Consider the following 16,095-nt stretch of genomic DNA (forward strand, 5'->3'; position numbering starts at 1 on the left):
CGGCTAACAAACACCCCTCTGGAGTGCCGTGTGCTGTGTCATTTCTGATTCACTTAGTTACATTTTTTTTTCTTCCACTTATTATAGCTGTGAAAAGTTGAAATCTTTTTCTTAGAGCGGCTATTCGATAATACTGCTGTCTTGTATCTCGTGGAAACTGGTTGGAAGATATGTTTATCAAAGAAGACCGCTTCAAATAGCGGCCGGTATGAGACATTTGCTTATGTGCCCAGACTAGACAAGACATATGTATTTACTCCTTCTCCGCCTCTCACTCGCGCCCCATCTCTCTCTTCCCATCTCTCCCTCCTGGAAGAGTGAGCTCATAACCAAATGTCTCCCAGTTCCTGGAAGCTCTGGGTCGCGAGTGAGCTCATCGCTAACGACGTCGTAATGGTCGCCACGCCCACCCGGCGTGCGAGTCGACACCTGCTGTGTGTGTGCGTGTGTGCGCGCGTGTTTCGGCGGGGGGGGGGGGGGGCTTTGATCTCCTGGGCAGAGGTGACAAACTGTGATTACTGAGGTCAATCCCTAAATCTCCCCCTCCACACGCACCCTGACTAACACATCAGATGATTGGAAGGCCGGAGTCAGTCAGTCAGACCGACAGCTCTGTCCCACCCGACACAGACAAACCCAGGTACCTAATGGGTGACTAAGACCATGACAGAGAACACAAACGGAAGGTAAACACTTCGCCCCCGCCCCACCCCTCTCTCCTTCTCTCACTCGCTCCACCCTCCTCTTGTCTGACAGCCTCTAGATGAAAGGGCCTGGACAGTGTGTGAATGCGAATTGGCTCCATTATCTCCGTCCAGTGTTATTACACGTCCTGGGCTTCCGTTGTCGGCCCCCGATTAGCCATTATAAAGGCCGCACGACGAATTGTTGAGTGTGACTACGATGTCAGGTCAGGCGCGCTCCATTGTTGCCCACGGGCCAATAGCAATGATCTAAAGCATGTGTTTGTGTGCGTTTGTGCGCGCGTGTGTGTGTGTGTTGAAAGGATGATTCAGTTGCACTTAGTAGATAAGCCGGTCTTGTGTGGTTTTTATGCTAAGACATTTTTCGAACCCTTTGACAAACGATCAGTGATGTCGTAGCTGCAGTGTAAAAGCCACAAGGAGACAGACACATACAGGAAGCATATCAAACTGGTTGGATGGCTGACAGGGACATTGAGAAGCATAGTGCATCACAGTAATCAACAAGGTCCATAGTGAAACATTTGAATGTGAAAAACAACCCATGATCTTAGCTGGATTAGCACGGAAAAAAGGTTTAAAGTTTGTATTCAACGGAGGAACGGAGACAAAATGTCTACACTACAAACAGCAAGTGCGTTGGGTCGGTACGAGCGACACAAATTGACACGTGAATTTCTGTGGTGATGAGGGATAAAGACAAAAGAAAAATTTACTTACTAAGTTGCTCTGGATGAGATTGTCTGCTAAATGACTACAGTATGAATGTACATTTAAAGGAGGTAGAAGAAGGAATGTTTGGCAGAGAACCGGTTGTCTGTCAGGTCAGAGAACAGTTCATACATCTATCCAGAGGAGGAAAAAAAAACGGATGAATGGATGGACCAACAGATGGATGTGGGAAAAGAAAAAGGGATGAAGGTTATACCTCTGTCAGGCCTGAAAAACAGCATTTATCCATTTCTGCCTCGAATTATAGGATGGAGGGCGAGACAAAAAGGTGGCGTATGGACGTAAGACAGGTATACCTCCGCCAGGTCTGAAAAGAGAGCTTGACTCGCGCCCCGCCTCAGCACATCCCAGTAGCTCCTGGCCACAAACTCCTGACTGTCCCTTTTAAGCACCTGTGGAAGTTTTTATGAGAAGCAAAAAGCCATTAACACTTCTTATAGAAAATGGACTAAGGAGAAGAGAACGGGGATGATTGGCAGGGATGGACGGGCAGTCAGGGGCTTGGATCTGGGGCTGGGTTGGTAATCTAGACCGTTACTGTTCCTAACCTGTCCCCGGTGAGAGAGCGTTGGAGGGCACAGTCTGTAAAAGGATTAGGGCGCCATTTTAAATCTCACTCCGATCCACTGCTTCTCTCCTACAGGAATCCCTTCAGTCTAGCATAGTGACTTCCTGAATAGGGTGATGTAAGTCTAACTTCAACACGTGAAGTCCGGTTTCACGCTGTGACGTCATGCTAAATGAAGGACAAAGGTGTTCGCCCTAATACTAATCAAATGCTTGTCAGCTAGGCCAAGGGCCAGTTGCGTGCTAGGGCATGACAACAAATCTTCCCCGGTCTGATTTGGGATTCAAACCATCAGTACTTTATTTATTGGCCCTACACTTATAACCCCAAGCTTTCTGCATTTACTTACCAGAGGTTCTATGCCCACTTTATAGACTGTGCTAACATCATAAAGACTGTGCTAACATAATGAAGTATGCTTACTTCATAGATAGTACTTACTTTCTACTTGCTGTCTGCTTACTTCCTAGTGGGTACTTCATAGAGGTTGCTTACTTCATAGAAGGTATTTTAAAGAGGCTGATTACTTCAAAGTGGGTACTTCACTGAGGGTGCTTATGTCATAGAGGGCACTTTTAAGAAGGTGCTTACTTCATTCAGGGTATTTTAAAGAGGGTGCTCACTTCATAGAGGGTACTTTAAAGAGGATGATAACATAATAGAGGGCAGTTACTTCATAGAGGTTAGTTACTTCAGATAGGATAGTTACTTCATAGAGGATAGTTACTTCATAGAGGATAGTAACTTCATAGAGGATAGTTACTTAAGATAGGACAGTTACTTCATAGAGGATAGTTACTTCATAGAGGATAGTAACTTCATAGAGGATAGTTACTTAAGAGAGGACAGTTACTTCATAGAGGATAATCACTTCAGAGAGACCAGTAACTTCATAGAGGATAGTTACTTCATAGAGGACAGTTACTTCATAGAGGACAGTTACTTCATAGAGGATAGTTACTTCATAGAGGACAGTTACTTCATAGAGGACAGTTACTTCATAGAGGACAGTTACTTCATAGAGGACAGTTACTTCATAGAGGGTACTAACATGTGCTTACATCAAATTGTTATTAATCTATTTGGCAATCCCCCACCCCCCACCCCTTCCCAAAAATGGCCAAGTCTTTATTCTATTATGGGGCGGAGTGTTTGAGTCATTCTAAATGAAATCATCCACTTCTGTTCATTTTCTCTGACCCCTGAAAATCATTACTCACCACCGCCCCTCTGTAATCATCCCTCAATCAACAATTCAATCAGTCCGTCCATCAGACGGATGCACAGCAACACAAGCAAGGTTACACTATTCCAATGGATTGCTATTTAGTTCATTCCCTTTCTAGATCTCGATGTAAACAGAGGTTAGATCAGGGACACAGGGACACAGTTCGGTCTGATATGGCACCCTGTTCAACAGGCCACTGCCTTTAAAGAAAGCGGCGCACTGCCGACTGAGGGGAGTTGCTGTAGTGTGCTATAAAGGGTCTAGGGTGCCATTCTGGATGCAATATACGGGCGGGGTTGGGTTGATACATACGCTGTTGATGGGAGCAACCTGATATCCATAGAGCTGCATACTCTTTTACACAGAGGGACGAGGAGGGACGGAGGACGCACGGCATGCGGTCAAAAGGAGGAGGAAGAGGAGGAAGGGGGAGGAGGAAGAGAAAGGACACACACGTGTTAGATTGGATGCATGCAGGGGGGCAGTATACAGCAGCACTGCAAAACATCTGTGGCTCCATCACACAACACAGTGGAAATAGATTCTTTAGTAAATATTTTGACAATAAGGTGCTTATATTCTACAGTTGCTATTTCTACAATAAAGGGCTCATTTTCGATAGTTTTTGTTTCTACAATACGTGGCTCATTTTGTATAGTTTAGATTACTACAATAAAGAGCTCATATTCTAGAGTTGATTATACTATCCTGAAGAGCTAAATTCTATTAAACCTGCATTGCAGGTAATGCAGCAGCTTATCTTTCCATGGTCATGTTAACTCACAGACTGGTCTTGGGTCCTGTACAACTACTGTACAACCAGGATGATCTACCTCAGTGTGCTTTCACTTTTCAGGAATAGGAGTGTTGGCACATTATGAATATTGTAAATAAAGACAGTGTTTTAACAATGTGTTAGCATTTCTAAAGCTTCCATACGATTATTGTAACACAACAATATCATTATCATAACACTACTGTGAAATTATCCTAAAAATGCATTATCCCAGCACCACATAAGATTACAGTTCTCCTAACCCTACTGCAACATTATCCTAACATTAACCTTGTTCTAACATTACCATAACATTACCCTAACATTGTCCAAACATCGAAGTTACATTGATAGTGTATCCGATCACTGGGTCATTTACCATGTGGGCTGTGTCTGAAAATGGCTTCCTATTCTCTTTCTGATGCATCTATTTTGAATATGGGCTATGGGTTCAACAGTCTGCAAAATAGTGCACTATTTGGGAATATGGTGAAAAAGATTTGGGAAAAGAGTATTCAAAGACGGAATAATACTAGAAAAATGGCGCAAAAGTAGTCCACTGAACAGGGACGAGGGTGCGATTTAAGCCACATGCCGTGACTTTAAACAACATTCCTCAGCTCTGCCGCTCGGAGGAGAGCTGTCCAGCTAAGTGTCTCGTCCCTCTGAAGCAAACGCCACAGAGCCTCCCCCTCTTACTTCTGCTTATCTCCCTATCAGATCCCATGTTTATGTTGGGCCACATTGTTGCTTACCCATCCTCAAAACACTGGGGAACCATTTGGGCTGGGTTTTTCTCCCATCAGGTCCCGAGGCAAAATGAGAAGGGTCCTAACATCAAAGAGAACCAAATGCACTTTCTATGTAGCGTGTTTGATCTGCCCGATCCGATCAGCAAGAACTAGGCAGTACTCCACTTGTTTCGGCTACAATTCTACACATCCTTAGTCATGTATAAATGTTGTATTAAACTGTATACTGACTCCTTTTTGTTCTTCAAACATGGACTGATAGCAAGTTCAACAAACATTATGGTTTCTGGCTTATTTGTAAGTGCATGGTAAGCAGTTAATTAAGCCCAGAATGGTGCTACAGAGGACTGCTGCGTTGGCATGGAAATTAGTGTGAAGCATGAATAGACACTCAGAAACTTGGGTTATACTATACTTGTGAGGATTCCTTGGGGACAAACGGTTGTTTCCCCAATTAAAATCCCTTTTTACATAAGCATAAACCCTAACCCGTAACCCTAAACTGAATCCTAAACTGAGCCTAACCCCTAAAACCTAATGTGACAATAACCCTTCGTCTAAACAAAAAGCCTTAAAGATTAACGACTCAAGGATAAGCGTGTATCCAGGTTCAAGAGTTTAGGATAAAAATGAACGGATATGCAGGACTATGGGAGTCCAACCTAACCAATTGTAGCATGATTTCCTCAGAAAACCGATTGAAAACGATCCAAACCACCGGTTCACGAACGTTCTTAATCAACCTGCCACAAAAGCTAAAATCTTAAACCAAACTGAGCCCTCGCCTATTTCAGTAACCAATCAAATTAACCCAGTTAAACCAGTCATTGACCTCTAATTCCGATACCAGTATGCCCAGCTGTTCGCGCCACCAGGAGAACCTGATCTCTAACGCACCTTAAACTGTCTTTCTCAATGTCGGATTAAAGGTTTTACTGGTTGGGTGAACGTTACAAAACAAGCAGAACTGGGTTCCAAATGATCAAAACCCAATCACTATTTACGCAGCATTAAAGTAGATTGCTGCGCTATAATTGATAATGTCACAGTAAATTTCTTTAGATAAATACACGTCATATTACTTGATAGAACAAGTTAATCAGTCATTGACAGGGATTTTTGTTTAAAGATGGGGGGGGGGGGGGGGGGGTATGTAGACCATATTGTCCTGTTTAATTTGATTGTGGTACCATAGATGCTTAGACTGTCCAATGGTGTCAAAACACCACATAATTCTACATCTTTGTCTACATCTCTCTTTTTCTCTGTTTTTCTCTCTGTCTCTTTTAGTCAATTTAAGTTTTGGTCCGCACAAGTATAGGTGAATAACCAACACACACACACACATACACACACACACACGCACAAGTTTGTATAGCTATCCTCATGGGGACCAGAAAATAAAAATTGCATGCTCTCTCGCCCTAATCTTAACCCTAAACCTAACCCTAACCTTAACCTCAATAAATTAACATTTATGCCTAAACTTTACCTAGATGTAATGCCTAACCTTAACCCTAAACTTAACCAACAACGCCTGGACAACAACGCCAAACCCCAATTCTAACTCTAAAATAAATTGTAAGTTTGACCCTAAACCTAAACCCTGAGCCGGAAATTGACTTTTGCCTCACGGGGACCGGCGAAAGGTCCCCATGAGTCCAATTCTTTCTGGTTTTACTATACTCATTGGGACATTTGGTCCCCGTAAGTTTAGTCAAACCTAAAACACACACACGCACACACTCAGTCCCTCTCTCTCATTGGTCCTTACCAGCTGAGCTGACTTCTCCACATCCCCTTTCCTTCCCTTCTTCTCATTTTTCTTCCTGAAGATTTCCTGAAGCTGAGGAGGACAGGAGAGGGGACGGGAGAGAAGAACCAGGGGGGCAGAAAGGTGAAAGAGAGAGAGAAGCGTGAGGGCGGAAAGAGCATAAGGAGCGGAAGAGACAGACAGAGAGCGGGGAGATCACAGCAGATAGTTACAGCAGATGTGCAATCTTGGTGACACCTGAAACTGTCACATGTACGACTGAAACGTAATGACTAGGGTTTCAGGGTGCAGTAACCCCGACTCACCACTAGGAACTCCCTCTTGTCAACCATCTGGTTGCCGTCGGCGTCGAACATTTTGAAGGCGATCTTGAAGCCGGCATGGGGCTCTGAGGAAGAGGAGGAGGGATGAAGACCACTGATCTCTCTACTCGTCTGACTTGCGGTTACGTACAGTTAATCTAAATAGGTCGTTAGTGGTAGCGTCATGACAACAACATTTTAGAGAAGCTATGATACTGGACCAATTATTTCAGTCCCATGGAGTATTGCAACACACTGTACATTTTCTTCTTCATAGCAACCAGCTATGACCGGATGGTGAGTTTGTCTCAAATAAAATGTTGAGCAAGCGCACAATTCTATTGAATTTGGTTGCCATGCAAGTGTTTGTTGAATAAACCCCTACGCCATTTTGACTGTTGTAAGATGAATCCACATTAACATTGTCCCCAGGCTAAGTTGGCCTTACTGGCAGTGAGCTTAGTCATTCTATGGGAGTGAATTATTGGTTATTTTCTCAATTTGAGCAGTTCAAAACAATGTGGCTCCAAAATAAAATACATCTATTATATCTGGTCTAGCTTGAGACAGCATCTTCATGGCACAAAAGAGAAGCTAACCAACTAGCAGGCAACAACACTAAATGCAAAATTCCTTCAATTATCTAGTGATCTCCAGTATTAATATTATTTAATCACAGCTGCCATGGTTTAATTACGCAGTAACTTGCCAATGTGTAATTTTTACTGGATCCAGTATAGTAAGGAATCCAGTAAAGAAATATTTTTTTGAATAACCTGTATGACTACTACGCTAGGAAGATTGATTACTGAGACTACTTAAATCGGACCAATCCAGTCCCAACACTAACAGATTGAACTTGTTTGGACATTTCCCATTTCAGTCTTTTAGCAGACACTTTCATCCGGAGCGACTAGTAAGTCCATATGTACAGGGCCTTTCGAAGATATTTAGACCCCTTTCCCTTCCTCAACATTTTGTGTAGAGAGAAAATGTCAATCTACAAACAATACTCCATAAGTACAAGGAGAAAATACATTTTTAGACATTTTAAATAACAAACCGAAATACCTCATGACGCTTTGCCACAACACTCCAAATTAAGCTCAGATGAATCCTGTGTTGTTTGACCAATGGAGTCCAACAGTGGCAAATTCAAATGAACACACGTGTCTATATAAGGTCCCACACTTCACAGTGCCTGTCAGAGCAACAAGTCGAAGGAACTTTTGGTAGACCTCAGAGATTTGTGTTGAGTCATAAATCTGGGAAAGGTAATACACATATTGCTTAAGCATTGAGTGTTCCCAGGAACAGTGGACTCCATCATTGTGAAGAATTTAGAAATCACCAAGACTTGAGCTGTCTTTCTGGCCAAACTAAGTAACCAGGCCAGAGGAGCCTCGGTCAGGAATTAACCAATAATGGCAGCCACTAGAAAAAAGTGTCAGTTTCTCCGGAAAGACTAGAGAACCTTCCAGAAAGACAACCATCTCAGCCTTTTCCACACACAGGGCAACAGTATGTTTTCACCGGGACGTATTTAAAAGTATATTTAAAAGTCTTAGTTTGTGGTGTACTGTGTACTGACATACAACAATTTATTCATCAATTTAGTATTATTTCTGTCCCTAGCCCCGCACATCCTCTTCAGACCAAAACATCTGGTGGGTCTGCAGTTATTCATGGTCACGCTTTTCTTAAATCTGTTAACTCTGATTTCTAATTGACTGTATTTTCTTCTAGGGGATGGCAGGAATAGAGTTCCAGGACCTTCAATATTTTTTTACTTTGTGGCTACTGTTTTTGATTGACAGGAACAATATTACGATTCAGCTAGTGGGTCTGGCTACCTGACCTGGAGGATAAAGACAGTGGGTCGCAACAAATTATGTAAGACCAAGAAGAAAACCGTTAGAAAAACGCCTACAGCTGGTGAAATCAGAATGGTTCAAAGACTCAACGACATTCCTCATCAGCTGTTGAGCCACTATCGGGTAACTAATTCAGATGTATCACAGCATTGTATCAATTAGTTGCTAATTGGAAAGACAAAGTCACCTGTTGATGTTGAAATTTGTAAAATAATTTTCAGATATGTAAATACATTTGTAGTGGCAGTGGTGTGGTGAGTTTTTGCTCAACGTTCCTGACAACTCCTTTGCAATGTTTCAGATGAACAGGTCAGTTCAGTGGGCTCCGATTGCTCTGGTTCAGCTGTGCATCTGGATGAAACAAGGTCAAGGAAACGGCGTCCGGCTGATGAACCCACAGACAGGAATGTTGCAAGAGATGTGAGTTGTGTAATGTGTTACACTACAAGTGCATTAGGAAGTACTCTCTAAACCATATTCAGCTGTGTTTTAGCCGTTATTGTGGCTTAAAAGATGCACTGTTGATCACAAGACTTACAGTGTTCTGTATTTCTAGATGATCAGCACCATCCTTCGGAGACTGATGGTGAACATTATTGTGGCAGATATGATGGAAAATCACGGGTATGTGAGTAATTGAACATGTTAAAACTGTATGATGACGAACTGTATGCACATTGTATCAGCCAGTCAGTGTGGTTTCACATTATCTGCTAACTGCAGACCCCTTGTCACTCAGGACAAGTGTGTCTGCTAAATTTATTAAAATGTAAACTTGGAATCTGTGACTGGTGGTATTGTTTACCAGAATAACATGTTAATTTCAAATATATTTTGAAAATGTCTTGTAAATGTTCTGGTAATTTTATTTAAGAACTGTTATACTTTTGTATTTTTCTATATCAAATATATTTTATTTTTTATAAAAGGAGGACGCCCCCATCAAGTGTCCGCACCAGCTACGCCTTGGGGATTGTGACTTTATTTCCCTATTTGAGGGATCCAGATTCAGAGCAGTTTTCTTTATTTTCTGTCTGTGTGTCTGTGTGTGTGCGTTGGCCAAAGATAAGTCTTTTGATCTTGGCATGACGTGTTACCACACACCAATGAGACCAAATCAGACGAGGCATCTAATCTTTATGGTAGTCTGGACTCTCTCATGTTAGGATTTTCAAATCATTTACACCTGTTTTGGTGCTCCTAATACAAATTGTATCAATTTTATGTGATGACAAAAGTAGGGGTATATTACTTTTTTAGGTTTGATGTATTTCTGTTTATGTTAAATGCATAAGTGGTTCCAAAGTAAAACATGTTTCTGTGGTTGGTTAAATTGGGATTGCCTTTATCAACGAATGTGGTTAGAATTTAGCTCAAAAAGCCCTGTGTCCAAATAAGCCAAAGAAAAAAAAGCCTTCCTCCAGAAGGGTGTACTAACATTTTTCTATGATTGCAGTAACATGATGGACATGAATGTGATTTCTATAACAAATATTGTTTGTAGTGTGCCAAAGAAAATTCCCAGTCCAAGACAGCCTACTGTCAGTTAATCAGATCTATTGAATGAATACCTGTGGATCTCCCTCTCATCTTGACATGTGCTATGTAAATATTATTCCAACACTGGGTTACCATGGAAACAGTGGTGTGTGTGTGTGTGTGTTCGGGGGTATTTATGTTTGTGTATGTGCAAGACTGTGTAAGACACTGTGTGCATGCATTTGTGTGTGAGTCATCCTTATGTACATACATGTGTGTTTGTGTGTGTGTGTGTGTGTGTGTGTGTGTGAAGCACCTTGTATCACCCTAGTCAGTGATGAGTGAGATCCCTCATTGCCTTGTTAAGCCCTTAGTGAACAACAAGAAGAGAACAAGACCTCAGAGTGTGGCTGGAGATTTATCTACAAACACTGTCAACACCTTTTATCAAGGCCGCTTTGCCTATGAAGTGCAGTGCTTTGGCCCAGGGCCCTGGGAGGAAGTTCTGCACTGTACAGTGCAAGGTTCTCTAACCAGGGGCCCAGGGGCCTGCTGCAGGGGGCCCTTTGGAAGATCTCCCAAAGGTATTTATTTAATATTATTATTTTGAACATTATTTGTATATATTTTAACCTTGAATATGTGAAAACGGAAGACTAACAAGGGAGGGCGGTTGGTTCAGCAATGATGATGGTTTTGAGGATGAAAGGAGAGAAAAGGCGGATGTTTTGGGGAGAATTTCTAAAAATATAATATTTCAAACGATTTCAGTGCAAATACTTACTTTAGGATTTGACATATTGCTATAATATATAGTCAGAAAATTTTTAAATACTGCCTTTAAATAGTTATATGGAGTGATGGGAGCTTTTCATTAATTTTTTCAAGTGAGCTATACAAGCCAACATATAATGAAGGCCCCTGGAATGCCTCTTGGTTTGGGTGAGGGTCCCTGGATTGTCTCTGTTTGGGTGGGGGTCACTGGATTGCCTCTCAGTTTGGATGAGGATCCCTGGATTGCCTCTCGGTTTGGGTGGGGGCCCCTGGATTGCCTCTTGGTTTGGGTGGGGGCCCCTGGATTGCCTCTTGGTTTGGGTGGGGGTCCCTGGATGGCCTCTCGATTTGGGTGAGGGTCCCTGGATGGCCTCTCGTTTTGGGTGAGGGTCCCTGGATGGCCGCTCGGTTTAGGTGGGGGTCCCTGGATGGCCTCTCGGTTGGGGTGAGGGTCCCTGGATGGCCTCTCGGTTTGAGTGTGGGTCCGTGGATGGCCTCTCGGCTTGGGTGAGGGTCCCTGGATGGCCTCTCGGTTTGGGTGGGGTTCCCTGGATGGCCTCTCAGTTTGGGTGGGGGTCAAGAGAAGGTCGAAGACCCCCAGGACAGGGAACAGGGGTCCTGTTTCAGACACAGCTAAAGCCTGGTCAGACAATACAACACATGCCTCCCAGTGTTCACCGTGGCACTGCTGAGGAAGCTCACGGGGCGAAACGCCTACAGCTGGTGAAACGTACGCAGTGTGGGAGTGGAGAGCATTCTTATCGGGCGACGTTTTTAGCTGATCGCCATTAACACCAATAAATGGCTCCATCTCATCTCCTGTTATATCTTGTCTCAACTTAGGACCTCCTCCGGCTCGACAGCCCCTTTAGGATAAGTGTAGACTATATACCATCTGCCCGAGCAAGTACTGGACATTTCCTATTTTCTTGGGACAGGAGATCCTGGGTGGGCTGCCCATGTCGGAGCCAAAGTGTAAACATACTGTAAACTTTTATAGATCAACACTGGCCCTTGGTAATGATTTGTGTTTTATGTAAGCAGAGGACACTGCCTGCCCGTCTTCATGGGAGAGAGAGAGACAAGGATGACGAGAGGGAGAGAAAGAATGAGAGAGGGAAAGAGAACGACAAAGGGAGAGAAGTAGAATGAGAAGGTGGAACATGAAGAGAGACGGGACGAGAGACAGGGAAAACGGGGGGAGAGGTAGATGGAGAGACAGTTGAAAGTACTCACTTGTCAGAATGCAGAGGAGAAACAGATACTCTGTGTAAGCGATGATGCCTGGGAAGAAAAAAGAAAAGAACAAACCTAAAGATGGCTGAGAAGATCCATTCTGTTAATATACAAGAAAGCACTTCCCTCTTCCCCACTCTTTTCACCAACTCCCAAGCAGCCGGTTAGGGCCCCGATGTGTTTTCTCTTCCCCCAAACTCCGGGGCACGAGAGGCGGCTTGACTGAAGGCCGGATTAAAATGTTTACTGATTTTTCAAAGACAGGGGCCTTCGACTGATAAATGGAAGGGTAGAACGGACCTTCCCCTCATCTCCCTCCTCCTGGGGAGAAGAGAGAAGGAGTAATCCCTCCTTTCAAGCAGATAACATCTACAAATCTAAAAAGGTGCCTTTGACTTGAGCTGCAGGCTGTGTTTTGACCACACTAGAGCTTTGGGGGCTTTTTATAGTGCAAGGGACTGAGTGGAGTGGAGACCCAAGACCTAGAACACTGTGTGGTAGCAGACACTCACACACACACACCCGTGTACTAACATTTTGTATTTGTTGAAAGCCCTATTTTCCTAACCCTAACCTTAACTCCTAACCCTAACACATTCCAAACCGAGGGCATGAGCCTACAGCCCCTTTCAAAAGTCAAGCCTCGCTTAGTCCAGCGCTTCATGAGATTATGTAATGTCTGATTTTTGGTTCTGAAGAGGTAGGGAAACAAGTACACACACACACACACACACACACACACACACACACGGGAAACAGGGTGAAAAGGAAGCCCAAACGTTGTGTTTGGATAGGCAGGGTGTGTAGATCATCCGTCACTGCCTGGGGATGAGGCCTATTTAGGATGTGGCCTCCGTTCCTCTTCGTTGAGGCCAGAAGAATGAAAGGCCCTGAGATGGAGGACCGTTCCTGCCACCACAGGTGTGTGTGTTTCAGTGTGAGCAAGACACCTTGTGTTTATTTGTGTGTATGTGTGTGTGTCTGTGTGTGTGTGTGCTTTGGTCTTTTACAAGGCATCTGACAGCCGTCCCCCTCTACCAGGCCTTTGACAGGCGAGGAAAACAGTAGCCTGTCCGCCGATCGTTCTGGTTGAACGCACTGAGTGTTACGGGAGAGAGCCTCCCCACTCCCGGGGAGGGGAGAGCGGGGCAACATGATCCTCCCCCCCGCCTGGGGGAGCTAGCAGGACCCCCCAGGACCTCACAACAGGGGTCGTCACCATCGCCGCCCTCCGCGTCTATTAGGGCTGAGGGCCTTGCTCAAGGGCACATCATGTCCACCTCGTCGGCTCAAAGTTTCCGACCTGCGATCTTCGGGCACGAAGCAACAGATCACCAGTTGGTTTTCTCGAGAACTACTAAATAAAGCAAACAATAAGGTCGTCTGGAATCACCAAGCATCTGGAATCACCAAGCATCTGGAATCACCAAGCATCTGGAATCACCAAGCATCTGGAATCACCAAGCATCTGGAATCACCAAGCATTTACGCGTGCTAGTGCTCATCTTACTTACAGGTGTCCCCCGAGGGAAGTCCCACTCACAAGTACAACTATTAAGTCCATTTCTGTACGGACTATGTCCCATTAAAGTGACCTGAAGCCTATCAATGCTTGATAATGAAGGGACGTGAACTGTCCCACTGAAAAACTCACTGCTCTCTCACCTTTTTGACCTACAGAGGGCATCACTGGATTCAGCACAACAGTCAGATACACACACACACACACAAGCATGCAAGCACATGCAAACACAGTTAAATACATAAAAAACCGTCAAACGCGCTTGCACACAACCTCGCAGTTGTTGACGTGACAACCGTAATGAAATGTGCTCTGGCAACACAAGGCAACATTCCAGCGCCTGCCGGCCCCCGCGCAGCCGACGCGCACAGCCGCGGTCTCCGTCGGCAACGGTAATCCGAAGCCATCCTGGAGGATTCAAACTGTCCGCGGCCATCGCCGGGCGCCAAGGGAAGCGTGCCCTGACATCACCGAGAACAAACAGCTCCGTGACTCGGAATTGTTTTCCTGCTCGGCCACACCTTTGTTCACCCATCACTCCGTTCTGCCCCCCCGCCCCCCCCCCCCCCCCCCCCCCCGAACCTCTCCTGGTGGAGTCATGATGAATTTAACTGGCAGCATTCAAAGTGTTTGTGTGAGATTCTGTAGGTGTGATATCATGTGTGCGTGTGTCTGAGTAACCACGTCTGCCTTTGCGTGTGTGTTACAGTGTCTGTGTGGTCCCAGTCTACCTACAGAGGCCCCTCTCCACAACAGTAACACAAGGAAAAGAATGCAAAGCGAGGACATTCAACAAGATGCTTTAGAGATAAGGCTGACATTAGTTTTGGAATTAGGCTGACAATTAAGGCTGGGGCTAAGTTTAGCCTTTGTTTAGTTTTAAGTCAAGGGGTTAGGTTTAGTAGTTACAGTTAGGTTAAGGTGAGTTATAAAGGTAAGGTAATTGAGGTTAAGGTTATGGTTTGATAAAATAGTCATTTTTAAAGGCACAAAATTGCCGGTCCTCACCTTGATAGTAAAACCCACATTTGTGTGTGTATCTGAGTTTCTGTGTGTTACCGTGTGTGTGTGTTACTCTGTCTGTGTGTGTTACCGTGTGTGTGTTACTCTGTCTGTGTGTGTTACCGTGTGTGTGTACTGGGTGTGTGTGTTACTCTGTCTGTGTGTGTGTACTGGGTGTGTGTGTTACTCTGTCTGTGTGTGTGTACTGGGTGTGTGTGTGTTACTCTGTCTGTGTGTGTGTACTGGGTGTGTGTTGGGTGCCTCCCTAAAGCAACAGAGGGAAGGAAAAGAAAACATTTACAGCTCGCTGCCCTGGAGCCTAGAGATGAGGATACTGAGTGTGGGTGCGTGCGTGTGTGCGCGCGTACGTTACCGCGCGTCTCCGTGTGTGTTACTGTGTGTGTTTGTCTAAGCGTGTATTCTCAGGAGGAGCCTCAACCACTTTCTCTCAGCCATTAAAATAAAAGTCAACCCGTAACAGGGCTTTATCCGGGATGAAGGCGCATATTATAAAGTTGCGTTTTCCTAATTCAGTCCAACTTCCAAGTGACGACACACCTACAGGTGCATCATCCACAATACATCCGATCAGCCCGTTGCCAGAGAACTGTCCTGACACGCAAGTGTGTCTGAGGCGCAAAAATGCTCCCGGAGCCCGGTCACTTCGGGCCCCCGAGTGGTGCAGTTGGCTACGACGTCGCTCCCTAGTACAGCTGCGCCATCGCGGCCAGGTGTTCAAATCTCAGCCACCACGTACAGGGAGGGCCCGGGGGCCCAGAAGAGGGCGGTGCAAAAATGTCTCCCACACCTGCAACGGAGGTCTTGCTAGGAAACAAAAGACGTGGCTTGCAAACGGGACGTTGCGCAATTTGGGGAGGAGAGGAAAAAGTGCCGGTCTGGGTGAATCAATAAATGATAAGAATACATAGTTTGATCATATCCACTTTGACATTTCTGAACTGACTTTCCCTGACGGAGAATGTATCAACCGCAGAATATCCGATATCCTATTGCGGCAGGATTGGGTGTATTTAGTTACGGTATTAAAACAACAGCACTCTTCAATAGTACTTCTATTACAATACTTTTACTAGACCTACTTCAGATACTTACTCCCTTCTCCACTCTACAACCCCCACTCGCTATGTCTCTCCATCTCCCCCCAGAGAGTCTCTTCCCCTTGTTGGTACAGTTCTCAGAGGAGAAAACATATGGTAGGACTGAGTCAAGACACACACACACACACACACACACAAACATACACACACAGTGCATAATCACAGCCTTTATTTGAGAGGCTTAGCAGGTGTCACAACATGACACATAAACGTACGAGCATACAGTACGATGGACAATCTGGCACACACACACCG

General features: G+C 44.7%; 1 protein-coding gene across 10 annotated transcripts in view; it reads right to left on the minus strand.

Moving 5' to 3' along the window:
• micu3a (mitochondrial calcium uptake family, member 3a) overlaps positions 1 to 16,095 on the minus strand; it is a 33,980-nt gene that overhangs the window by 8,123 nt on the left and 9,762 nt on the right. For 6 of the 10 annotated variants that reach the window (XR_003778104.2, XM_034291129.1, XM_010888454.5 and 3 more), the window contains exons 6-10: positions 12,199 to 12,246; positions 6,839 to 6,921; positions 6,534 to 6,605; positions 3,545 to 3,586; positions 1,733 to 1,828 (exon numbers count right to left, since the gene is read on the minus strand). Coding sequence is in view for 9 of the 10 variants with exons in the window: in XM_034291129.1 (XP_034147020.1) it covers positions 1,733 to 1,828; positions 3,545 to 3,586; positions 6,534 to 6,605; positions 6,839 to 6,921; positions 12,199 to 12,246 (341 nt within the window). In the remaining variant the exon portion in view is untranslated. The remainder of the gene's footprint in view (positions 1 to 1,732; positions 1,829 to 3,544; positions 3,587 to 6,533; positions 6,606 to 6,838; positions 6,922 to 12,198; positions 12,247 to 16,095) is intronic. The other 4 variants (XM_034291130.1, XM_029118305.2, XM_034291131.1 and 1 more) reach the window with 3 other exon arrangements.

The sequence above is a fragment of the Esox lucius genome, chromosome 25 (assembly GCF_011004845.1).
Source record: "Esox lucius isolate fEsoLuc1 chromosome 25, fEsoLuc1.pri, whole genome shotgun sequence".
Classification (NCBI taxonomy): domain Eukaryota; kingdom Metazoa; phylum Chordata; class Actinopteri; order Esociformes; family Esocidae; genus Esox; species Esox lucius.